The sequence below is a fragment of the Fundulus heteroclitus genome, unplaced genomic scaffold (assembly GCF_011125445.2).
Source record: "Fundulus heteroclitus isolate FHET01 unplaced genomic scaffold, MU-UCD_Fhet_4.1 scaffold_188, whole genome shotgun sequence".
Lineage (NCBI taxonomy): Eukaryota > Metazoa > Chordata > Actinopteri > Cyprinodontiformes > Fundulidae > Fundulus > Fundulus heteroclitus.
The window spans coordinates 262,919-290,782 of NW_023396600.1; the positions used below are offsets into that span (position 1 = coordinate 262,919).

The following is a 27,864-nucleotide window of genomic DNA, read 5'->3' on the forward strand; positions in this document are numbered from 1 at the left end:
ACCGTGTTTTTTCCTATCGCGCCACACATCTATCGATTTGACATATATTGTTATTGAATTATCGTCCAGCCCTACAACTGTCAGTTGTTTTTATTTAAATTTTAGATTTATTTCTACAGATATAATCTCTCTATCATGAGAGTTTGAGATTTGTAACGCCCTGGTTCATTAAATAAACTAAACTGATGTTGTATTGTGATCCTTGGTTATTTTCTTGACATTAAAACTGTCGGGTAAAATATGTGGTGATTTTAGGTGTCGTACTTCCCCCAAGTGTATGGGAATACTTTTTTTTCTTTAAATTAACATGTTCTGTCTTTTTAAAACAGCATATAATTATTATTTCCATGTATGAAAAATTATCACCTTGAGTTATTAGTGTATTTTTGTTTATATTTTGAATATTTTTTGCTGATTTGTATCAAACTTTATATCTTTCAGGAAGGAAAGAAGACACTGGCTGCTTTAACCCAGCATAAGAGATAGTCTCGACAAGTGAGAGCAATTTGGAGGAATGAATTTAGTAAACCCAAGGGAAAATTAAAATGTTTGGATCCCTGACCCATTGAGCAACTAGACTGGAATGATATCTTGATCTATTTTTTTCTAATAGTAACCATTAGCAATGAGTGGGTGTATATAATGGCCAAGAATAAGGATGCACGCTCCCTGACATTTTCTGTCAGTGTGGTTGGCCTCTCTGGGACTGAAAAAGAAAAAGGCAACTGTGGTGTGGGCAAGTCCTGCCTATGCAATCGATATGTACGCCCAGATGCTGACAATTACTATTCTGAGCACACATCAGTGCTTAGTACAATAGACTTTGGCGGACGTGTTGTTAACAATGACCACTTCCTTTACTGGGGGGAAGTGAACATTAGAGGTGAGGAGGGATTGGACTGTAAAATCCAAGTCATTGAACAAACTGAGTTCATTGATGATCAAACGTTTCTTCCACATCGAAGTACAAATCTACAGCCATATACCAAACGAGCTGCAGCAACTAAGCTCCAGTCAGCAGAGAAGCTTATGTACATCTGCACAGACCAGCTTGGCTTGGAGCAAGACTTTGACCAGAGGCAGATGCCTGATGGGAAACTGAACATTGATGGCTTTGTGCTCTGTGTTGATGTTAGCAAGGGTTGTAATAGGAAATTTGATGACCAAATGAAGTTTATTAACAGTCTCTACTCACAAATTGTCAAGTCAAAGAAACCTATTGTTGTTGCTGCTTCAAAGTGTGATGAGTGTGTTGATCAACATTTGAGGGATCTGCAGACCTTTGTGGCCAGCAAAAAGAACCTGATGTTAGTTGAGACATCCGCACGTTTTAATGTCAACATAGAGCACTGCTTCAATGCCCTTATCCAGCAGATTGATAAAACAAGAGGAAAGCCTAAAACTATACCATACCTGGATGCCTATAAAGTCCAGCGACAGCTTGTTGCCTCAGTAACAGAAAGATTTGAGAAACTCATTGTACAAACAGTGAGAGATTATCATATCACATGGAAAACGTTCATAAATAATTTGAAGGGTCAACCAGACTATGATGAGTTTATCACCTTGGAGGGATCCTGGAAAGCACGCAACATGTTCACAAAGCACATTGCACAACTGAAGCAGGAGCACATTAAACGCAGGCGTGAAGAGTATTTGATAACACTTCCAAAAACCCTTAACAATATTTTCTGTAGTCTCGAGGAAGTTGAACACCTGCCATGGCCCGAGGCACAGACTATAATCCGCAACCGGCATGATTTCCAGTGTTGGTTTGTGGTACTGGATCATACACCATGGCATGAAACAGACCACATTGATAATAGTGATCGCAGAATACCCTTTGACCTCCTTGACACATCTGATGGGGAGAGAATTTACCATGCCCATGTCCAGCACCTGCTATCTGAGAAAAGAAGGGTTGAGATGAAAGATAGGTTTAAGAAGACTCTGGAAAGGGTTCATTTTATCAGTCCAGGGCAACCCTGGGAGGAAGTCATGTGTTTTGTCATGGAAGATGAGGCCTACAAGTATATCACTGAATCGGACAGAAAGGATGTTTACTGTAGACACCAGCAAGAAATAGTTGAAAAGGCCAAAGAAGATTTTCAGGAAATGCTGTTTGAGCATGCTGAGCTGTTTTATGACTTGGACCTCAGTGCAACTCCCAGTTGTGACAAGATGACAGAAATTCACAGTGTTCTAAATGAGGAACCCAGATACAGAGCACTGCAAAAGCTTGCTCCAGATAGAGAGTCACTACTCCTTAAACACATTGGATTTGTCTACCATCCCACTAAGGAGACGTGTTTAAGTGGACAGAACTGCATAGATCTGAAAGTAGAGCAGGTTTTGACTAACAGACTTGTACAGCTTGACCACAGTCGCTCAAATCTCTACTATAGCTGTGACAACATTGATAAGATAAACCTCTGCCTTCTTGGAAAAGATGGTCTCTCACAGGAACTAGCAAATGAGATCAGAGCTCAGTCCACAGATGATGAGTACACGCTTGATGGTAAAATTTATGAACTGGAGCTTCTTCCAGTGGATGTCAACTCAACTCTGCTTTTCAGCCACACATGGGTTGCCACTTTTAAGCCTCATGGCTGCTTTTGTGTGTTTAACTCCATAGAGTCTCTTAACTGCATTGGTGATTGCATTGGCAGAATCAGAGCTGAGATAGCACAGAATCGACATGATCAATTCACTCAACCACTCCCTTTTATACTTATTCTTTCAAGTCAGCGAGACAGTGTTTGCAAAAATATACCTATTCTGAGGCATCAAGGACAACAACTTGCAAACAAGTTGCAATGCACCTTCATAGACATTACTTCAGGAGCTTTTCCTCGGAAGTTCACTGAGTTCCAAATTAAGCAGGGGCTCAGAGCAGTTCTCGGGGGTCTGAAGCATAACTTGGAAGTCTTAGCACCACTACCCTGCATCAAAGACATGGCTGAGACAGACCTTAGAATAGTCATGTGTGCTATGTGCTGGGATCCTTTTAGTGTTGACCTCATCCTCTCACCTTTCTTAGATTCACATTGCTGTAGTGCAGGACAGCCAGGCCAAAGCAATACACTCATTCTTGATAAGATTATTGGAGACAGCCGGAGAAGGATCCAAGTCACTATACTCTCCTACCACTCTGGTATTGGTGTCCGTAAAGATGAACTTGTGCATGGCTATATTTTGGTCTACTCTGCCAAACGCAAGGCATCAATGGCAACCCTACGAGCATTCTTGGCCGAAGTCCAAGACGTGATCCCCGTCCAGATGGTGGCAATCACAGACAGCCAGGCAGACTTCTTTGAGAGTGATGCCATTAAGGACCTAATGACTGAAGGGGAGCACATTGCCACCGAGATAGCTGCCAAGTTCACAGCACTCTATTCCCTGTCACAATATCACCGCCAGACAGAAGTTTTTACACCCTTCTTCAATGAAGTGCTAGAAAAGAAACCAAGCATTGAGAAGGCCTTCCTGCTTGACAGCTCTTCACGTGACTTTACTTCCGGAGCCAGTGAAGATGTTTTTCCCACATCGCCCCATAGCCATTTGCCAGCTTACAACTCTTATTATCCTGAATCTGATGATGATAATGAGGCTCCCCCACCTTACAGTCCAATTGGCGATGATGTTCAACTTCTGCCTACACCCAATGAGCGTTCAAAGTACAGGATTGACCTAGAGGGAAATGAATACCCTGTCCACAGCACACCTGTCGGAGACCATGATCGCAACCACAAAGTGCCCCCACCAGTCCGGCCTAAACCGGTGCTCCCTAAGCCTAATGTGAAAAAACTTGACCCTAACCTACTTAAAGCCATTGAGGCTGGCATGCGAAGCAATCGCAGGGTGCCTCGTGGCCCAGTCACACACACTGAAGACGTAGAAGCATCGGACAACTATGCAGAACCCGTTGATACCTTGCTTAGGTCCAGAGGTTTCCACAACGATGACATCTATGTTGTGCCTGAAGATGCACACAGCCGTCTGGTGAAAATGAAAAACTCTTTTGGTCTACATGGCCTCCAGTCAGGAGGAGACGAGGAGAATGGATTTGAGCGGAAATCTCAGGCTCTTAGGCGTCCTTCAAAATACAAGCATCGTTCTAAAATTCTTTTCAGCAAAACAAAGGCCTATCAAAGACGGTTCCACTCTGACAGTGATGGTGAGGAGTTTTGCCCTGCCACACAGAAAAAGAAGAAGGGGAGGGCCCACAGAGGCAGCGAGGAGGACCCACTTCTCTCCCCTGCCGACCCATGGAAGATTGGTATAGATAATCCTGCCATCACCTCTGATCCTGAGCAGGACGATAAGAAGATGAAGAAGAAAAAGACATCAAAGACTCCAAAGGACCAGAAAAAGGTGGGTCATTAATAATAGCTGTATTATTTTTTTCTTTTTTACTCTCATTTTTAAAACACAAAAGGGAATGAAAAATCAAAGACTAAATACTTAAATGTGAGTAAATTTCTTTATTCATGTGTGAACATATGTGCATGCATGATTTTATAGCTTTGTGACTTCTGTTTTGAATGAAAGTAAGCTATTTTATTGAAAAACCTCAAGGCCACAGGCTCTGTGTAGACAATTCTGGGGATGTAGCAACTTACTTAATAATTAAATAGTATAAAATGTTGTGGCTGCAGCACTGTGCCACCCATCGTAGCAAGTGTAACATGGGCTTGACACATTTAGGAATACAGAAGGAAGCAGATAAAAGCTCAAAAGTGGTAGCAGCGGAGATTTTAAAAATTAAACTTGAAATTTTTTGGGCTAGATTCATACCAGATCTCCAAACACAAATTTTGTCTATTTTTGGCATGCTTATTCTAAATACCCTCAATACATCTGTTATATGAATTACTTGGTGTGTGGGACGTGCCCGGAACACTAGACCAGGGAGGCGTCCAGGAGGCATCCTAACCAGATGCCCGAGCCACCTCAACTGGCTTCTCTCGATGTGGAGGAGCAGCGACTCTACTCTGAGTCCTCCCCGGATGACTGAGCTCCTCACCCTATCTCTAAGGGAGAGCCCAGACACACTACAGAGAAAACTCATTTCAGCCGCTTGTATCCGGGATCCTGTTCTTTCGGTCACGACCCGAAGCTCGTGACCATAGATGAGGGTAGGAACGTAGATCGACCGGTAAATCGAGAGCTTGGCCTTTTGGCTCAGCTCTCTTCACCACAACGGATCGGTACAGCGCCCGCTTCACAGCAGACGCTGCACCAATCCGCCTGTCGATCTCCCGCTCCATCTTCCCCTCATTCGTGAACAAGACCCCAAGATACTTGAACTCCTCCACTAGGGGCAGCACATCCTCCCCAACCCGGAGAAGGCACTCTACCCTTTTCCGGTTCAAGACCATGGTCTCGGATTTGGAGGCACTGATTTTCATCCCGGCCGCTTCGCACTCGACTGCGAACTGCTCCAGTGAGAGCTGTAGATCACACCCTGATGAACCCAATAGGACCACGTCATCTGCGAATAGCAGAGACACAATCCTAAGGCCATCAAAACGGATCCCCTCAACACATTGGCTGCGCCTAGAAATTCTGTCCATAAAAGTTATGAGTATGGACAGAATGGGTCCATACTCATAACTCCATACTCATGGGTATAGAGCTGGTCCAGTGTCCCACGGCCAGGATGAAAACCACACTGCTCTTCCTGAATCCGAGATTCAACTATCCGACGGACCCTCCTTTCCAGAACCCCTGAATAGACCTTACCAGAGAGGCTTAAGAGTGTGATTCCTCTGTAGTTGGAACACACCCTCCGGTCCCCCTTTTTAAATAGGGGGACCACCACCCCAGTCTGTCAATCCAGGGGAACTGCCCCCGATGTCCACGCAATGCTGCAGAGCTGCGTTAACCAACACAGCCCCACAACATCCAGAGCCTTAAGGTACTCAGGGCAAATCTCATCCACCCCTGGGGCTTTGCCACCGAGGAGCTTTTTAACAACCTTGGCAACCTCAGCACAAGAGATGGGAGAACCCGACCCACAGTCCTCAGGCTCTGCTTCCGCAATGGAAGACGTGTTGGTGGGATTAAGGAAGTCTTCTAAGTATTCCGCCCACCGAAACACGACGTCCCGAGTCAAGGTCAGCAGCACACCACCCCTACTGTAAACAGTGTTGGCACTGCACTGCTTCCCCCTCCTGAGACGCCGGATAGTGGACCAGAATTGCTTCGAAGCCGTACGGAAGTCTTTCTTCATGGCCTCTCCGAACTCTTCCCACGCCCGAGTTTTTGCGTCGGCGACCAGCCGAGCCGCCTGCCGCTTCGACTGCCGGTACACATCAGCTGCTTCCGGAGTCCCACAGGCCAAAAAAGCCCAGTAGGACTCCTCCTTCAGCATGACGGCTTCCCTCACCGCTGGTGTCCACCAGCGGGTTCGAGGGTTGCCGCCGCGACATGCACCGACAACCTTGCGGCCACAGCTCCGACTAGCCGCCTCAACAATAGAGGCGCGGAATATTGGTCCATTCAGACTCCATGTCCCCCGCCTCGCTCGGGACGTGTTTAAAGTTCTCCCGGAGGTGGGAATTAAAGCTCCGTCTAGTGGGAGCTTTAGTACATTCCCAAACTCATAAATGTGTACTAAATCTGAAAAATTCTGGTGTCCTTTTTAGCAAGACCAACTTGGGACTTTGTAACTTTACTCATCTTAGTCTTTTCTGAACCTTTCCCATTTTCAGTACTTCAATATTCTTTCCCATAGTTTGAGTATTTACTTGTGGTGGTGGGCAGTATGGAGTGGCTTTGAACAGTACAGCAAAGCATGGTGCTTGATGAGCAGGTTCAGAATAAACTAGTCAAAGTATTAACTCTATTTATGACAGAACCCCTCAATATTAACATGACTTAGAAATAATGTAATAATTTACATTTTAAACAAATGTGTGAACGTTTTTTTTAATAATGAACGGATTTTCAGATATTTACTTGTACAACTATTTACAACAAGTTTCTGTCTGAACAATTAATCTTTCATTGCTTTGAAGAAACAGCAACTGTACTTCATGTATGGAAAGACTTCTGGGCCAGGCCCATTAAGGCAATTTTCAAGCATGCAGGAAGGTGCAGGAACATGATCTCCTGAATCTTGTTTCGCAGGTCAGTTTTGATCCAGTTCATTGCAGAGAAGTCTTCACAATTTATTCTTGACACTGGGATGACTAGTGCCGCTGCAGCCAGTTAACTTAGCAAGAAAAGGGCTTAATCTAAAAATGTGTAATTATAGCTCCTAGCTCCGGTTCCCAGCTTCTGTTACTTGACCTTTCATGGGGTCAACAGTAGAACACCTATTGTGGGTAGGAGAGGAGCTACGGCCTGCTGTGCAGATTTCGGACAGCCTTTAACTCCGTCATTATGCAATGGAAAGCACGTGGATGATTCTAGTGAAATCCGGGCCTACAGCTTTCCGAAAATGAACTACAAAGTGCGCAATCTCTTCTCTCCATTTTCATTGATTTCCGTGAGGTGGACTGTGCTTATACGTCATGTCCCGCAAAGGAATGTGGGATTCCTTATAGCTCCTTAGCGCTGGTAAAGGACATCATGAGGTCCCTATGCTAAATTATCTGTGAGGAGAAGCATACAGGCTCCTTTTCCTATGTCTTGCACTATATGGACAGTGCTTATGATGACTGCTGATGCACCTTCACTGGCCTACCAGATGTCACTGTGGAGCGCTATGTTCACAATAATCTGCGGGACAAGATTGTTCTTTATAGAGTAGTATTGTAAAAAAAAAAAGACAGACTCCCATACCAATAAAATTCTGTTATAAACATTTGTGTCTATAAATCTAAGTCTGACAGACAACTGACAAGTTCAGTCTGCTAAATCTTCTTGGGGCACCTTGATATGGGGCGGCCCCACCATTGTTTGTATTAATAATGAACATCTGAAATCGCAGCGCGCATGCACAAACACTCTCAGTAGACCTCCATGGGGCACAAATACGCCGGCCCCGAGCTCAGGTCGTCCAATAAAAATATTGGTTGTGCAAGTCTCTATTTATGAACATTATGAGTGACCCTTTTTTTGTAATTTTATATATAAATGAAATTGCATTTAGTTTATATAAAATGGTTGGTTTATGATAACTTATGTTTACTTTAAAATGTATCAAAGTCAGGTTGTATGCATCACAAAAAAAATTATTGCTGCTATTAGTTTTGAATTTTTGTGCCCCACTTAACTTATCATGCCAGAGATGCCACTGGTACTTACCCAAAAAAAAAAACGTTTTCGGATGGAGCCTATACATCTGCCCACTCATTAAATCCACTGGCCAGCTGTTCCATAGTTGATCCTTGGCTTTTGTCCTACCAGAATAGAAAAGAGTAAACACAAAATAAAAATAAATGTTATCATGGAATCCTGATTTCAAGAGAAGTCATACAATTTTTAAGTGGGGTTTAAGATTTTTTTAAATCAATAAGACAACACAAAAATCACATTAGGTAGCCTAAATAAAATGCAACTAATAAACACTTACCTGACAACATGCCTAACTACAATACCCTCTGGTTATAGCTTCAGCCCTACATTCAATTTCAATTCAATTTTATTTTATTTATATAGCGCCAATTCATGAAACATGTCATCTCAAGGCACTTTACAAAGTCAAAATCAATCAGATTATACAGATTGGGTCAGATTATACAGATCCTATATAAGGGAACCAGTTGATTGTATCAAAGTCTTGACAAGCTGATGCCACAGCTAACAGAACGCCAGACCAGGTGTATCTATTATGAAGAAAAAAGAGAGAGAACAAAAAGTTAAAAGCTGAAATTACAACAGTGATGCAAAACTGGAGAACAGTAGACTGGAGAACAGTAGAACTCAGTAGAGTAAGAAATATAGGCCCTGATGTCCTCCAGTAGCCTAAGCCTATTGCAGCATAACTATAGAGGTAGCTCAGGGTAACATGAGCCACTCTTACTATAAGCTTTGTCAAAAAGGACAAGGACAAGTTTTAAGATTAGTCTTTAAAGTACACAGGGTGTCTGCCTCACGGACCAAAACTGGGAGTTGGTTCCACAGGAGAGGAGCCTGATAGGTAAAGGATCTGCCTAGCATTCTGGTTTTAGAGACTTTAGGAACCACCAGCAAACCTGCAGTCTGAGAGCGAAGTGCTCTGTTAGGAACATACGGGGTAATCAGAGCTCTGATATATGATGGAGCTTGATTATTAAGGGCTTTATACGTTAGAAGAAGAATTTAAAATTCTGTTCTTGATTTAACAGGAAGCCAATGAAGGGAAGCTAAAATTGGAGAAATATGATCCCTCTTGTTAATTTTCCTCAAAACTCTTGCTGCAGCATTTTGGATCAGCTGAAGACTTTGAACTGCATTTTGTAGACTTCCTGGTAGTAAAGAATTACAATAGTCCAGCCTTGAAGTAACAAATGCATGGACTAGTTTTTCAGCATCACCCTGGACAGAATGTTTCTTATTTTGGCGATATTCTGGAGGTGAAAAAATGAAACTCTGGAAACCTGTTTAATATAGGATTTAAATGACATGTCTTGGTCAAAAATAACGCCAAGATTTTTTACTTTATCAACAGAGGCCAAGTTAATGCCATCCAGATTAAGTGATTGATTAAGAAGTTTATGTTTTGATGACTCTGGTCCAAAGATTACAACTTCTGTCTTGTCAGAATTTAAATGCAGGAAATTTAAAGTCATCCAGCTTTTGATGTCATCAAGACATGACTGCAGTCTGAGTAATTGATTGGATTCATCAGGATTAATGGATAAATATAGCTGGGTGTTATCAGCATAACAGTGGAAATGAATCCCATATTGTCTGATAATTTTGCCAATCGGAAGCATATATATAGTAAAGAGAATTGGTCCAAGGACTGAACCCTGTGGTACTCCACAAGTGACCCTAGAGTTTGAAGATTCATTATTAACATGAACAAACTGGAATCTATCTGACAGATAAGATTTAAACCAGCCTAATGCTTTCCCCTTAATCCCTGCAGTATGCTCAAGTCTTTGTAGGAGAATATTGTGATCAACGGTGTCAAATGCAGCACTGAGATCTAGCAGGACAAGTATAGACACAAGTCCATTATCTGAGGCCATGAGAATATCATTAGTGACCTTCACCAGAGCCGTTTCAGTGCAATGATGAGCTCTGAAGCCTGACTGAAACCCCTCAAGTAGGTCATTACTTGTTAATGTTCACAAAGTTGATTAACAACTACTTTCTCAAGAATTTTAGATAAGAAGATTAGATATAGGTCTGTAATTTACTAACTCATCTTGATCAAGAGAAGGTTTCTTAAGTAAAGGTTTAATAACAGCTACTTTAAAAGCCTGTGGTACATATCCATTTACTAAGGATAGATTAATCATGTCTAAAATAGAGCTATTGATTAAAGGGAATATCTCCTTAAACAACTTGGTTGGGATTGGGTCTAACATACAGGTAGGTTTAGGTGAAGCTAATATTTTAGATGGCTCAGAAAGCTCTACTGCTTCTAAACAGTTCAAACACTGTGCAGGTTCTAAAGATTCATCCAGCACTGCCTCACTTACTGAGGATGAGGTAATCATGTTTGGGAGGATGCCAATTATTTTATTTTTAATGGAATCAATTTTATTTATGAGGAATCCCATAAAATCATTACTGCTAAGAGCTAAGGGAATGGATGGATCAACGGAGCTGTGACTCTGAGTAAGTTTGGCAACCGTACTGAAGAGAAATGTAGGATTATTTTTATTCTCCTCAATTAATGATGACAAAAATTGCTGCTCTAACTCTGCTTATACAACAATAGACTGTCTTTCCAGATTAGGCAGGATTCCTCTTGTTGTGTAGAGCGCCGTTTTCTCTCCAATTTCCTAACATTGTTTTATACATAAATTAAATGACACCATTACATATCGGCAAATTTAAGCTAGTAGGCGTGATCGCATAGATTTATACAAGGCAGCTCTCCTCTTCCATCAAAGAGAATGAAAGGGAAGAGGTGACACTGTAAGACCCTGTTTACAGTGAGGGATCCCCTTTCATACAGTCTATAAATAAATGTTCCTCATACTGGAAATCTAACATGTCAGCTCATGACTATTTACGCAATTTTTTCAATTATTAATTTACATGTTTGGTTCTGTTACACAGACCGGGGCTAATATCTTTCTTCTGCCTAAGCTAGGCTCCCACATACTCAGGTGTACTGTGTGCATACTGTTGGCCACGGGGACTCTGTGGATGTTTTACCCTTAATAGTCGAGCGTTCCTATTGCCTAAATTTCTTGTGACAAATCCATACATTTCCCAAACTTTCTGCTAGTGGAACAAGGCGTGGGAATGGATAGTAGCATGTTTTTTAAGCTAGTCGACCACCTAGAGCCGTTTCTTCTCCAGCAGACGGCCACCACACACCTGTCAGTGTGGTACTAAGAGGGGCCTGATGGCACGAGTCCTCGTGACTGCCTGCTTGGAGCTGTTCAGTGCATCAGCTCTGAGTCACATGTAAAACAGTTTGATGTGAAGACTTCTTCCCGCCGAGCAGTTTACTGTGTCGTAAATATTGAGCTTTGCGCTTACCTGGACATCCACTGACTCATGTCCATGCAAGTATGTCGCAGTCTTTAAGTGGCTGCACTTTTTAGTGCAAAACATTTATGAGCTCTTTGGTAGAACTGTTATTTCAATTTGACGGTGTGTGTGCGCACTGATGCCCCCATAAAACAAAGATAACAGAGAGGAGTAATGTTTGTTTGGCAGATTCAGGGTTTAACTGTTTACTGTAAATGCTGCAATTTCGTCCTGGTTTTCTGCATTGTGGAAATCATAGGGCCCTAGCAACTAGCTACTTTATCAATACTTTATAGATTAGCTAGTCAGTCCCACAACATTGGAAAGTTTACTTGCCTCTGAAACACCAGCTTTACCGTCTGGTTGTAGATGCATGAAGTCAGCTGCCGATACTGATTGCTACATGAGCCACATCTGTTTAATCGTGGGTGGGGGATGGTCTGTGTTCATTGTTTAAAAAGCCTACATAGTGTTTTTAGGGGAAAAAAGTGGATTCAGAATTTTATCTTCCTGGGCAGGTCTCAATTTACCTGGGTGGGCTGCCCAAGTAAAGTCTATGTATGGGAAACGCTGCTTCAAAGTGAATATCATCTGACATCTTCTTTTTTTCTTCTCTACCTGTGAGCTTCCTTTTTCTATTTCTTCATCTTTCTTTCCATCGCCTCCTACTCTTTCTTTTTCTTTCCTAAGGTCCAGATTTTCTTTCACTATTGGGATTTGTATGTGTATAGTGTTAATAGCCACATACCACAATACACATGGTTATTATACACAATGTACAAATGCTCTCAACCATGTCTATATATATATATATATATATATATATATATATATATATATATATATATATATATATGTATATATATATATATATATATATATATATATGTGTGTGTAAAGAATTTCTAAGATTTTTTCAATCAATCTTCTTGTTTTTGCTATCGAATAGTGTATCTGCTATCTGTCATTGTGCCATTTTGTCAGATCTGCCTTTTTATTTGTTCACTCTGCTTTACCTTACTGCATTATTTGTGTTGTTTTGTTTTACTGTGTTGTATTTCTTTGCTATTCTTTATTCCTCTCCTCCAAGTTAAAAAATATTTGACTTTCTCATCTCCCCTTTACTCATAGCCCAAATCGACCAAGCCCCCAAAGCCATTTAACCCACCCAATCGGAGAACCTGGGAGAGCAACTACTTTGGCGTTCCCCTGCAGAATCTGGTGACTCCAGAGCATCCCATCCCACTCTTCATTGAGAAGTGTGTTGACTACATAGAACGCACAGGTCAGCCATTAATTTAGCTGATTTTCAAGCCAATTTTTGATTCTTGAATGTCAATATCTTCTTTAGCATACTTGAGCATAGCTTAAGATTTTTATTTATTTCTACGGCTAGAGAGCGAACCCCATGGGTTTCAGTTAAAAAGGTATAATTATTTGATGTTATAGATAACTTGGCACTTTATTACTATATATGAACTGAAATCAAATAATCTCATAGCTGGCATATAATTTACTGTTGCACTTCCACAAAACATACAAAGGACTGAAATCTCTAACTTCAAACTGTTTTTAGCATTTTTGTCAATAACTGCTGAAGTGGGCTTATTTTGGTGGGCAGAGTTGCCTGCATAGTGAGACATGGCCAGCGACAAAAGCATACTGAAGAACCAATAACGCCAATACTTTCCATTTGTCAACTTGTAGCCAAGGAAGAAGAAGCCTTCTTTCAATACAAAAAATACTGGACAATATCTGGGAGTGGTGGGAATTCTGAAGTTTCGGATTCTGAGTATGAGAACTGTCATACTGCTGTTAAGGTAGCTTCAGGTTGGTTATTCAACATCTTCGTCCTCTTGTTTTGGAGCACGAATATCCAACCTGAGACTAACTTCACTGTGGTGACTGGTATTGCTTAGATTTCTCACTTCCTCTGTCTCCAAACTAGTTTTGTTAAAATGTTTAAATGTTTGTCTCCAAAGTGTCTGTGTGAAGGCCGTCTACTAACCAGCTATATCTGCAGTGTAGCACCTTTCTGTTCTTCAGTACATATTCACTTAGTGAATGAATGAATTGTTAATTTCTTACAGACAATCCAGTGAAATTATAAATATAACACAAACTAACCTTGTCTGCAAGATGAATTCTCGCGATATTTGTGCGTTCACAAACACACGAAAATCCATCTTGTACCACTCCTGCTTTGACCGTTTGTGTCTGAACCAAAAACGATTCGAGACAATCAGGTTGCAGTATTGAGCTTTAAGGCAGGACATACCGGTGCGACAACACCAAGAGCTGGTGAGCCCATTGCCGAACCAACACAAGCATGTACAGTAGGAAACGTCCATAGCTGCTGTTATCACATCTCATTTGTAAAAATCCACAATTTCATCTTTGAAAGAACAGCAAGAAATGCCTTGACTAACTTACCTTCTTGTGGTTTATCATGATGTCTGCTGCTTGCGTTTTAATTTAATATTGTGATTGGCTAAAACGAACTTTTGGTAGGCAGGCAATAGGTGTCGCTTTGCCCAATTACCTCAGAGTTGTGCTAAAATCCCCACTTTTCCCCAAACGTATTCAAATGGAGCAGACCTAGAGTGCTACACATTATCAATGTGTTATAAATCACATCACAGGGTTTAAATTAAGGCCTTAATTGGCATTAAAAGTCATTAAATGTGATTATCTGTGGCATTAAAAATGCCTTTTTTTTCTAAAAAAAAAAAATACGTTCATAAAAACAGTTTCGTCAGATATATTATATCAGATATAACTGATTCCGCATGTTTGCGCGGAACTGCTTCCGGTTAATCGTAAAGCTGTATGTTTTTACAATGTTCAAAAAAGGAGCTCAAGGCGGAGAAAGAGCTAGAGAATGGGAAAATGCAAATTTCAACCAAAGTGGATGGAAAAAAGGAATTCGGGAAATGACTGCAGCCTGTCGACGATAAAGATGACGAAGGATTTTGCTGTGTTTGTAAAAAAAAAAAAAAAAAAAAAAATTAGGCTTTGTACAATGGGTGTCAATGCTTCACGATCTCACATGAAGTCTGACAGTGTACTCCAGGGTAGACAACGTATACCCACTTATTTTTCAGTCAAAATTACGTATACCCAATTCTGGAGCGATATTTGTCTTTTGTTGGAGGGAGGATGACTGACCCCCTCTCCTTCTGACCACCCCCTCAGGACAATAAAACTCCATGTTTATCTTACGCTGAAGCAGGAAGGGCAGACCCCCCTCTGCTTTCCTCAGTAACCCCAACTAAGATATATTTTTAATTCTCAACATAAGTGAGGTGTGAAAAATCTTTTTGTCTCTTTTTATTTCCAGCTTCTGGGTGATGATGCAAAAGTTTCTTGTGATCATAATCATCATCATTGTCATATTTATTTAATGAGCACTTTAACACGAGGTAAAACAAAATAACATCTAATAAAATGACTTGAGTCAACAGTTTAAAACAACAACAATAATAAGCTGTTTAAATCCTTAAAAACAAACAGAAGTTCTTTAAACTGAACTCTAAGATAAACAGGCAACCAGTGAAGGGAGGCCAGGATGGGGTAATGTGCTTTATTTTATGTTTTTCAATTAAAAGGTGTGCAGCAGCATTTGAACCAGCTGCAGACATTTGAGGACTGACCGATTCAGAGATAAAGAGAATTACACTAATCTAGCCATGATGAAATGCGGTACCGCGCGCGAGCTATTTTTAGAAACACAACGTCACGATGACGTCACATCACGTGGTACGCAGTAGGGCATGCTTGCATAGTCCGCCGCTGTGTCGCTGTAAAAGAGACGTGCGTTACCCTTGGTTTTACTCGGTAAACAAATGCTTTTTCCAAATCTAAGACCATGGTTTTTAAACATTGTTGCTATGGAACGTGCAACAGCGACTCGAGTTACGCTGATCGGCCGCATATGAAGGATGTTTTCTTCAAGACTGCCAAGGAGAAATGTGTACGCTTGGAACACCGGGGCGGTCGGCCTACACAACAGTTCAACCCGGAAAAAGTTACCAAATTCAAGTACATATGTAGCAAGCATTTTGTCGGAGGAAAGGGCCCAACCGAAGAACATCCTGACCCAATTCCAGCGACATCAAGTCAAGGTAAGAGTATTTTGGTGGCCGACATGTTAATAAAGTAGCGCCTGCTACCATGACAGCATATAGGCTATCATGGTAGCAGGCGCTAACATGATAGCCTGCTACCAGGCTTACTCAAAAACATTTCAAATGAGACAAACATTAAACATATACCCATTCCTGGACGGTGATTGCAAACAACAACAAAAAAACGGCCGACGCTGCCATGATCGCCGCGCAGGAAAAAAAAAACAAAGCTTACCGTTCATCAACTCGGCCAGTTTTCCAGTCTTTTTAAACCCTCGAACCTCAAGCCATCGTTTGAGCTGAAGGTTGGTGTGTTCTTCGACAGTGCGACCAGTAATCCGTGTGCCTGGGACACCGTCTTGGGAAAGTTTAACGGCTGTAAAGTCGGTCAGATCTGTTATCCGTGCGTTCTCTCCTGTATGCGTTCTCTCCTGTATGCCCTACCTAAGCGGCAAAAGGGGCGTTGCTCTTGAGACGGTGACGTCACGTGCGCGGTACCGCATTAAGGCTTAGAGTAGTGTTTCCATATTTTTGTCTTGAAAGAATAGGTTTTACCTTTGCTTTGTTCCTTACATGATAAAAATGACTTAACTAAGGTCCCTTTTTGACTGTCAAGTTTAAAATCACCGTCCATTTTAACTTTGAGGGGCTAAACATTCATTGTCAGGGTGTCTAAATCAACAGGATCAATAGTTCTTTGGGTGTTTCAACTGGTATATTTGACAATTCATGATTTGCAAAGACAAAGAGATTTGAGTTTTGATGGTCTCCTCGTCATTAACTTAAACCAAAGTTAAACCAAAGAAAATTTTACATTACCAGCCAGAAGCTGGATAAAATCTTTAAAAAAGAGACAACAGTATTTTCAACATCTCACGTAGTAGTTCAAGGAAATATTTTAATCTAAATGTTTTAGGCTAAATATTTTAGGCTAAAATGAGTAAATGCTACTGATGGATTTTTGGGTAAACTAAACATATCAGTGTTACATGTCATTGTTTCTAAAACAGCATTTTTCTGAGCTGCGTCTAAAAGGGCAAACATTGAGAGTATATCCACTTCTCCAGGGAGCACTACACTACTGCGGACAGCCACAGATCAGCTGCAAGGGGCAGACAACAGCTAACAGTGTCAAGTTACTTTTCTGTAAGCAACGCAGACATGTCCGCATTATCTATCTATCTATCTATCTATCTATCTATCTATCTATCTATCTATCTATCTATCTATCTATCTATCTATCTATCTATCTATCTATCTATCTATCTATCTATCTATCTATCTATCTATCTATCTATCTATCTATCTATCTATCTATCTATCTATCTATCTATCGGCCCGTTTACACTACACTTTTTTAACCGAGCTCGGTAACCGAGGTAACTCTCGTGTGTAAATGGTCAGCAGACTGAACTGAACCGCGCTAGACATAACCAGACCGCGCTAAGTGCAGACCAGTTCAACCTTTTGACTTTTAACTGCAGATCTTTCTACCGGCCTAGGGAGTTTACTGTTGTTAGCATCACTGCTGTTTATGTGCCTCCCAGCGCTAATACTAAAGAGGCTATGAGTGTCCTCTATCGGACTATCCCTAAACTGGTGAAGATTCTCAGTCATCCAGGTCACGGTGCAAATTAGAACCGAAACAGGTCCACCCCCTTAGTAATGGGGAGTCATTAAGGTCATTGTTGGCCTGCAAATTAAACCGAAACACAAATGTGGAGTCGTTAGGGACTCCCCTTTGCAGTGACGTGGACCAGTTTCAGGTCAACATTTGTGTTCAATTTGCATGTTATCTAAGCCATTGTAGGACCTTTGTTGGGCAGTAGTATAAAGCTTGCAACTCCACACTACTCCAGACATTTTGAATGGCATACTGCGCACGTGACGTCACCGACTCAAGAGCAACGCCCCTTTTGCCGCTTAGGTAGGGCATACAGGTAGAGAACGCCCGTAGCAACCAGCTATTACACGCGCAACAGAACCAGCGATATGACCGACTTTATAGCCGTTAAACTTTCCCAAGACGATGTTCCAGGCGCACGGATTACTGGTCGCACTGTCGAAGAACACACCAACCTTCAGCTCAAACGATGGCTTGAGTGTCGAGGGCTTAAAAAAACGGAAAACGGGCCGAGTTGATCGAACGGTAAGCTTTGTTTTTTTTTCCTGCGCGGCGGTCATGGCGTCATCGGCCGTTTTTTTTGTTTGTAATCACCGTCCAGGAATCGGTATATGTTTAATGTTTGTCTTATTTGAAATGTTTTTGAGTAAGCTATCCTGGTAGCAGGGTATCAAGTTAGCGCCTGCTACCATGATAGCCTATATGCTGTCATGGTAGCAGGTGCTTCATATTAACATGTCGGCCACCAAAATACTCTTACCTGTTCACTACTTGATGTCGCTGGAATTGGGTCAGGATGTTCTTCGGTTGGGCCCTTTCCTCCAACAAAATGCTTGCTATATATGTAGGCCGACCGCACCGGTGTACCCAGCGCACACATTTCTCTTTGGCAGTCTTGAAGAAAACATCCTTCATATGCGGCCGATCAGCGTACCTCGAGTCGCTGTTGCACGTTCCATAGCAACAATGTTTAAAAACCATGGTTTTAGATATGGAAAAAGCAGTCATTTACCGAGTAAAACCAAGGATAACGCACGTCTCTTTTACAGCGAAACAGCGGCGGACTATGCAAGCTCGTCCTACTGCGTACCACGTGATGTGACGTCATCGTGACGTTACGTTTCTAAAAATAGCTCGCTCGCGGTACGCCATTGAGAAAGCTTTCTGGATAGGAAGCGAAACGTCTTCAAACTTTGTAAAAAAAAAAGTCAAGTTGTTTTTTGTTTGTTTTTTAACTTTTTTGGAATATCCCTCTGAAATATGCACACACAATGTATGTTTTCATCATTGCTGGGGATTTTAACCAGGCCAATGTGAAGACTGTTCTCCCTCATTTCGGCCAACATGTGGATTTTTCAACTCAATTCAATTTTCAATTCAATTCAATTCAATTTTATTTATATAGCGCCAAATCATGAACATGTCATCTCAAGGCACTTTACAAAGTCAAGTTCAATCATATTATACAGATTGGGTCAGATTATACAGATTGGTCAAAAATGTCCTATTTAAGGAAACCAGTTGATTGCATCAAAGTCCCGACAAGCAGCAGTCACTCCTGGGGAACCGTAGAGCCACAGGGAGAGTCATCTGCATTGTACATGGCTTTGCTGCAATCCCTCATACTGAGCAAGCATGAAGCGACAGTGGGAAGAAAAACCACCCATTAACGGGAAGGAAAAACCTCCGGCAGAACCGGGCTCAGTATGAACGGTCATCTGCCTCGACCGACTGGGGTTACAGAAGACAGAACAGAGACACAACAAGACAGACAAACAAGCACAGAAGCACACATTGATCTAGTAATCTGTTCTACATTAGATGGTAGTAGCGGGTGAGCCGTCTTCTCTGGATGATGTCACAGTTAACAGAACGCCAGACCAGGTGTACCTACTATGAAGAAAAAGAGAGAGAGCAAAAAGTTAAAAGCTGAAATGACGACAGTCATTTCAATGTAATACAATGCAAAACTGGAGAACAGTAGACTGAAGAACAGTAGAAATCAGTAGAGTGAGAAAATTAGACCCTGATGTCCTCCAGCAGCCTAGGCCTATCACAGCACAACTATAGAGATAGCTCAGGGTATGAGCCACTCTAACTATAAGCTTTGTCAAAAAGGAAAGTTTTAACATTAGTCTTAAAAATAGATAGGGTGTCTGCCTCACGGACCAAAACTGGGAGTTGGTTCCACAGGAGAGGAGCCTGATAGCTAAAGGATCTGCCTCCCATTCTACTTTTAGAGACTCTAGGAACCACCAGCAGACCTGCAGTCTGAGAGCGAAGTGCTCTATTAGGAACATACGGGGTAATCAGAGCTCTGATATATGATGGAGCTTGATTATTAAGGGCTTTATACGTTAGAAGGAGAATTTTAAATTCTATTCTTGATTTAACAGGAAGCCAATGAAGGGAAGCTAAAATTGGAGAAATATGATCCCTCTTGTTGATTTTCATCAGAACTCTTGCCGCAGCATTTTGAATCAGCTGAAGACTTCGAACTGCATTTTGTGGACTTCCTGATAGTAAAGAATTACAATAGTCCAGCCTTGAAGTAACAAATGCATGGACTAGTTTTTCAGCATCACTCCTGGACAGAATGTTTCTAATTTTGGCGATATTCCGGAGGTGAAAAAAGGAAACTCTGGAAACCTGTTTAATATGGGATTTAAATGACATGTCTTGGTCGAAAACAACACCAAGATTTTTAACTTTATTACCAGAGGCCAAGTTAATGCCATCCAGATTAAGGGATTGATTAAGAACTTTATTTTTTGAAGACTCTGGTCCAAAGATTACAACTTCTGTCTTGTCAGAATTTAAATGCAGGAAATTTAAAGTCATCCAGCTTTTGATGTCATCAAGACATGACTGCAGTCGAAGTAACTGATTGGATTCATCAGGATTTATGGATAAATATAGCTGAGTGTCATCAGCATAACAGTGGAAATTAATCCCATGCTGTCTGATAATTTTGCCAATCGGAAGCATATAAATAGTAAATAGAATTGGTCCAAGGACTGAACCCTGTGGTACTCCACAAGTGACCCTAGAGTTTGAGGAAGATTTATTATTAACATGAACAAACTGGAATCTGTCCGACAGATAAGATTTAAACCAGCCTAATGCTTTTCCCTTAATCCCTACAGTATGCTCAAGTCTTTGTAGGAGAATATTGTGATCAACTGTATCAAATGCAGCACTGAGATCTAACAGGACAAGTATAGACACAAGTCCATTATCTGAGGCCATGAGAATATCATTAGTGACCTTCACCAGAGCTGTTTCAGTGCTATGATGAGCTCTGAAGCCTGACTGAAACTCCTCAAGTAGGTCATTACTTTGTAAATGTTCACATAGTTGATTAGCAACTACTTTCTCAAGAATTTTAGATAAGAAAAGAAGATTAGATATAGGTCTGTAATTTACTAACTCATCTTGATCAAGAGATGGTTTCTTAAGTAAAGGTTTAATAACAGCTACTTTAAAAGCCTTTGGTACATATCCATTTACCAAGGATAGATTAATCATGTCTAAAATAGGACCACTGATCAGAGGGAATACCTCCTTAAACAACTTGGTTGGGATTGAGTCTAACATACAGGTAGAAGGTTTAGATGAAGCTAAAATTTTAGATAGCTCAGAAAGCTCTACTGCTTTTAAACAGTTCAGACACTGCACAGGTTCTAAGGATTCCTCCAATGCTGCCTCACTTACTGAGGATGAGGTAATCATGTTTGGGAGGATGCCAATTATTTTATTTTTAATGGAATCAATTTTATTTATGAAGAATCCCATAAAATCATTACTGCTAAGAGCTAAGGGAATGGATGGATCAACAGAGCTGTGGCTCTGGGTAAGTTTGGCAACTGTACTGAAGAGAAATCTAGGATTATTCTTATTCTCCTCAATTAATGATGAAAAATATGCTGCTCTAACTCTGCGAAGGGTCTTGTTATACAACAATAGACTGTTCTTCCAGATTAAGTAGGATTCCTCTTGGTGTGTAGAGCGCCATTTTCTCTCCAATTTCCTAACATTGTGCTTCAAGGAACGCAGCTCTGAATTAAACCAAGGAGCCAGCTTCCTGTGAATAATCACCTTCTTTTTCAAGGGAGCTACATTGTCTAATGCAGAACGCAATGACGAAGTCATACCGTTTACAAAGACATCTATTTGTGAATTGGAAGAAACAACATTGCTGCCATCTACAGGGCATTTCTGCAATACGGAGGATAATAAAAAGGGGACAGACTCTTTAAGTTTTGATACAGCATTATCCGATAAAGATCTACTATAATGGAACCCTCTTTTGGGGGTGGGGAACTCAGTTAGATTAAACTCAAATGTTATTAAAAAATGATCAGATAGGACAGGGTTGTGAGGAAATACTGTTAATTCTTCACAATCAATGCCATATGTCAGAACAAGGTCTAAAGTATGGAGCCGAGAGTGCGTCGGTTCATGCACATTTTGAGCAAAACCAATTGAATCTAGGATAGTTTTAAAGGCTACACTAAGGTTATCACATTCTGTGTCAACATGGATGTTAAAATCACCCACTATAATAGCCTTATCAGTATTTAACACCAAATCAGATAAGAAATCTGACAACTCCTCCAAAAACTGAGTGTAAGGGCCTGGTGGACGATACAAAACAACAAACAGAAGAGGTTTTATTGCTTTGCAGCTTGGATGAGGGAAACTGAGGGTTAAATGTTCAAAAGAACTGTAGTTATTAATTGGCCTGGGACTAATTAATAAATCAGACTGAAAGATAGTTGCCACTCCTCCTCCTCTTCCCACAGATCTGGGAATGTGGAAATTTGAATAATTGGAGGGAGTTGACTCATTTATACTAACGTAGTCCTCTTGTAGCCAGGTTTCTGTGAGACAAAACAAATCAATCTGTTTATCAGAAATCAATTCGTTAACTAACAAAGTCTTTGGAGGGAGAGACCTTATATTTAATAGACCACATTTAATTGTTTTATTTTTAGGTTCAAGGTGAACCGTATTGATTTTTATTAGGTTTTTATGATTTGTTCCTTTTAGATAAGTTTTTGATCTGTTAAGTTTTGGCCGTGGGAAAGACACCGTCTCAATAGGATAATGGATGGGTAACAGTAGAGAAGCTGCAGAGAGGTGTGTTAAACTACGGCTCTGCTTCCTGGTCTGGACCCTGGGTTGTCAGCATTTAGGAGGACTAATAAATCCGGCCAGATTTCTAGAAAGAAGAGCTGCACCATCCAAAGTAGGATGGATGCCGTCTCTCCGGATCAGACCAGGTTTTCCCCAGAAAGTTCTCCAGTTATCAATGTAGCCCACGTCGTTTTCAGGACACCACCTAGACAACTAGCGGTTGAATGATGACATGCGGCTAAACATGTCATCACTGGTCAAATCAGGCAGGGGACCAGAGAAAATTACGGAGTCCGACATTGCTTTAGCAAACTCGGGGGAGAACACTCTGGACTTGGTTTACACCAATATAAAAGACGCATTCAGAGCAGCCCCCCGCCCCCACCTCGGCCCTTCAGACCACCTATCTGTAATGCTAATTCCTGCATATAAGCCCCTGCTGATCAAAGCAAAACCCACAGTGAAGCAGGTGAGGGTGTGGACTGAGGGGCCATGGAGGCACTCCAGGACTATTTTGAGCACTCTGACTGGGACATGTATGTTCAAAGCTGCAGCATCATATGGCAACAAGATCAACATTGATGAGTATGCCATGACTGTGTCTGCCTATAGGCCCGTTTACACTACACTTTTTTAACCGAGCCGTGACCAGTCCGAGCTCTGTGACCGAGATTACTCTAATGTGTAAATGGTCAGCAGACTGAACCGGACCGCACTAAACATAACCGGACCGCGCTAACTGCGGTCCAGTTCCCTAGTAGGTCTCGGACTGTTTTTTTTCATCCCGGTTACCTGATAACGAAGAGCGGATGAGCAGACCGCGTCATCCCCTTACAGTCAGCTGACTGTCCGCGGGTTTTCCGGCGTGTCTGGCTGCACGTCCCGATTCACACTCCATTCAGACAAATTTCAGACATTCATAATAATACTAGCTTCCTTACCATGCCACACGATTTCCAGTGATGATTCTGCTTAGCACTCTGATGAACCTCAGCGTCTGTCGTTGTTTCCTGCGTTTGTAAATCCTTATTAGACGTTCGTTTGTCTTATCCATGTCCCAAAAGCCGACTCTGTCTAACCATAACATCCTGAATATTACGGGCGCCGCCATTTTGATTTGCTCGGTCCCGCCTTCAATCCCAGAGAGCAGCTGTACCGCAGATCGCTACTAGGACGCGAGGAGGAACCAAGGAACTGGGATAGCGTGGTGTGTAAACGGTCGTTTTGGCTTGGTTAACTGATCCAAGCTTGGACTGGTGTCGGCTCTGTTTAACAAGGGTACTGTAAATGGGGCTTCTCCATTTACAGTATATATATATATATATATATATATATATATATATATATATATATATATATATATATATATGGGTACTTATTTCTACGAGCATTAAAAAGCATTAAATTAGGGTTACTCATTCCTGTATAAACCCTGGAACAAGAGTATGTTCGAAGTATTAAGAAGATTAGGCCTTCAATCAGATTTCATTGGCTGGGTACAATTGTTGTATAAAATGCCTATGGCCTCTGTCGTGACCAACGGTTTTGTCTAAGACTTATTTGAGTTAGAAAGGGAAAAGCTCAGGGGAGCCCGCTATTTTCTTTGTTGTTCTCTTAAGCTATAGAGCCTTTAGCAATAGAGGTGTGGCATACCCCAAGGATTAAAGTAACAATGGTAGGATCTATAGAACATAACATTATGCTGTATGCAGATGACATTCTTCTAACTGTAACCGACCACACAAAATCAATACAAAAGTTAATTAAATGTGTCAACCAATTTGCACAGATTTCCACATATAAGGTTGACTTTTCTAAGTCCAAAATTATGCCTATGGCCACCATAAAAAAAACTGCAAGCCTGACTTCCTGAAACCATTCAGATGGGCCCCTGAGGGACATATTTGAGTGTTAAACTTACACCTAGGATCAACCAACTTTACATGGGAAATGTTAATCCATTAGTTAAACATGTAAAAGAGAAAACAGCTAGTTGGATGAAGCTTCCCATATCTTTCTTGGGCAGGATTAACTTAATCAAAATGACAATACTCCCTAAATTAATGTATGCTATGTCTATGCTCTTCTTAATTCTAAGTAGGAACCATCTTAAGGACATTAATAAGGCTATCTCTGACTTTATCTGGGCTGGCCATAAGCCTAAAATTCAATTGGATATCCTACAACTCTCTAAACAGTGGGTTAGGCTTGGGGGGGGTACCCAATTACCCCGTTTACACTAACCTTTTTTAACCGAGCCAAGACCAGTCCGAGCTCTGTAACGGAGATAACTCTCGAATGTAAACTGTAAGCAGACTGAACTGAACCGAGCTAGACATAACCAAACCGCGCTAAATGCAGACCAGTTCTCGGCCTGTTTTTTTTTTTTTTTTTCTGTCCCGGTTATCTGATAACGAAGAGCGCATGAGCTGACCGCGTCATGCCCTTACTGTCAGCTGACTGTCCGCGTTTCTTCCGGCGTGTGTGGCCTTCAATTCCAGAGAGCAGCAGTACCGCAGATCGTCACTAGAAGGCGAGGAGCAACCAAGGAACCGGAATAGCGTGATGTGTAAACGGTCGTCAGAACGAGGCTCGGCTTGGTTAACTGATCCAAGCTCGGACTGGTCTCGGCTCGGCTCGGTTTAACAAGGGTAGTGTAAATGGGGCTATTATATAACATTATATAATGTCAATGCAAGCTAAAATTATTTCAGTGTGGGCTGACCGACAGACAAAACCACCATGGTACCAGATGGAGAAAGTGGTGTGTAACCCCTTTCCCCTAGTAAATATTCTGGACAAAAGTAGACAAGAATTGACGGTTATGGCCAGGGAAAACCTCATGATTACAAATGTCATTAAAGCTTGGCCGTATAAAAAAAACAAAACAAAAAACTATCTATATCTTTTCTTTGTTAGCGTCCAGCCGGTTTCCCAAACAAAACGAACAAAACGAAACAAACTTGATTCCGGCCAAAACATCCGACGCTCCCCTCTGGGTAGATCCCTCCCGAGGTGAAGGTACTCTTCTCTTTTCCAGAGCCTTCCCGCACCGTCCTTTCAATTAATCTTTGTTTACCAAAAGTCCGCTGCTGCTGCAGCCTCCTTCACTGCCTCGCTTGTCACCAGAACCATAATCATCCACAGGTGTGACACCAGCCCAGCTAAATGCTTGATTGGCAATGCCCCACCCCCCTCCACCAGTGAACCGTCAAAGGTGCAAAAAAAAAAAACAACAACAAACAAGTCATCAGGGGATGAGGAAAAAATAGCAACATGTAACACTAGTGAAACTTGAACAAAACTACTAAACAAAATGAAGATAAAAAGAAGCTAAACTAAGGAACTATGTACATGCAAAAGAAACAAAGACAAAGACAGATAGTATTGTTCCCCTATCCGTTCCGAATTAAACGCAATAAAAATTACGTCTGGTGCCCTTACGGTTGCGGAGATATGGGGTGTTGTTTGAAGAAAAGTGTTGCCATTGTTTCCCAATGAGACAGACATAGAGGCAAAGAGTGTGCATGAATTACACAGACACCTGCAGGTGTGAGTGAGTTTCCATGGCAAGTGTTACTGTAGAGACCCACATGTATAGAAAATATTTGTATAATTTGCAAACAAAACCAACTGTAATACTTCTAAAACCTTGTATAACTGATTTATATAGAGAATAAACAGTTTTGGTCCCAATACTGACCCCTGGGAGACGCCACAAACAACATTCAAGCATGATGACTGATAATGCTCTAATTTCCTGATTGTCTCAAATGCTTTTTTAGATCAACAAATAGACCCATTGCAAACGTCTTTATTTATGGAGCTGGTGATTTATTTATTTTTTTTTAAATAATTCCAGGACTGCCAATGCCGTGAGTCTCTGTGATCTAAATCCATATTGACTTTCAAAAAGTAGTTTGTGTTCATTAATGAAAATTTCCAGTCTGTTAATAAAAAGTTTTTCTAAAATCTTGGACGATTGTGGAAATAGAAAAACAGGCCTGTAGTTTGTGAATTAGTGTCTTGTATAATGGTATGATTATTGCAGTTTTAATTTTGTTTGGAAACTTTCCAGTTTGGAAAGAACGATTACACATATGAATCAGTGGTTTAACAATTGCATCAATAACTCTTGACTGTCATGTCAATGTCATCACAGTCAGTGGACTGTTTATTTTTTACATTTGTTAACAATGGCTATGTTCACTCTCTCCCACTGCTGTGAGAAAACATTGAATTTGGATTCTTTTGTTTTGAGTACCTCATTGCTTACCTGACTCCGCCAGATAGAATTGCTCCCCCGCATATCCATCTGGAAACCTTCCGCTGAAGTAATTTTAGGAAGGGGCGAAAATACTGGTTAGCTGATTGGCCTATGTTGGTGATAGACGGGCCAAATAAACCAATCAGACTCAGAAAACACAACCACAGGCCAAGCTACTCTTGCTGCTGCAGGTAAAGGCTCGTTAGCTCAGCAAAGAAATACTATGTAATTCCGATAAAACTTGCTCCATAGCCACGCTAACGCTAGTTTCATCGGCTGAAGCCGCCATGTTCTTTAGACTGAACTGTCACGCTTCTCGTTGCGTCACACCTCAACCCGCCTCAAAGCCAATGCTGATTGGACGTTCGTTTGGTGAACGGCTCCAAATTTTCTTTAACGGAAAGTAGCCAGACTGATCTGCGAGTGAAACCTTGAAAGCTCGCAAGATCGTGATGGTCTCACGAGGCTACCTCATTGCAGCTCTGTTACCGCAAGATCAAATTTTTTATTTTTGCCAATTTTGGGCAGTTTTCTTCCATATGTTTATAATATTTCTTTCATTCTCAGAATAATTTACTATAACATTTTTGATTAGATGGTCTTAAAATTTTGCTTAATTTATATCTATTTTCTGTCTCTGCCGTTATATATTTCAATAATTCTCTATAATAGTGTCTTATTTTTTTGTAGGCTTTCTGCAATCGTTTTTGCGATCCATGGGTTATCAGAATATTTACCTTTTTTGGTGTAATTCTCATTGGAGAGTGTTTATCATATGTAAATTTGAAAATATTTTGGACCGTTTAATAAGATTTATTTTTCTCCTAGAGTCCCAATCTTGACTGAGCAGTTCCCCTCTAAATGCAATCATTGACTCCTCTGTGTTGTGCAGAGTTTGCCCCTCATGTCATTGATCATGCTGCACCCATCCATCCATCCATCCATCCATCCATTTTCTGACCCCCTTAATCCCTCATGGGGTCGCAGGGGTTGCTGGTGCCTATCTCCAGCGTTCACCGGGCGAGAGGCGGGGGTACACCCTGGACAGGTCGCCAGTCTGTCGCAGTTATGCTGCACCACTAATGCAAAATAAGACTGCTGTTTTCTTTTTCTTTTTT

The 27,864-nt window shown here is 41.3% G+C and overlaps 1 protein-coding gene across 1 annotated transcript in view; it reads left to right on the top strand.

The window, feature by feature from the left end:
- Positions 1-27,864, top strand: part of LOC105921241 (rho GTPase-activating protein 5) — a 110,611-nt gene that overhangs the window by 44,057 nt on the left and 38,690 nt on the right. Inside the window, 2 exon segments of the mRNA XM_036129591.1 lie at positions 442-4,374; positions 12,721-12,874. Coding sequence (XP_035985484.1) covers positions 643-4,374; positions 12,721-12,874 — 3,886 coding nt within the window. The 5' untranslated portion in view covers positions 442-642.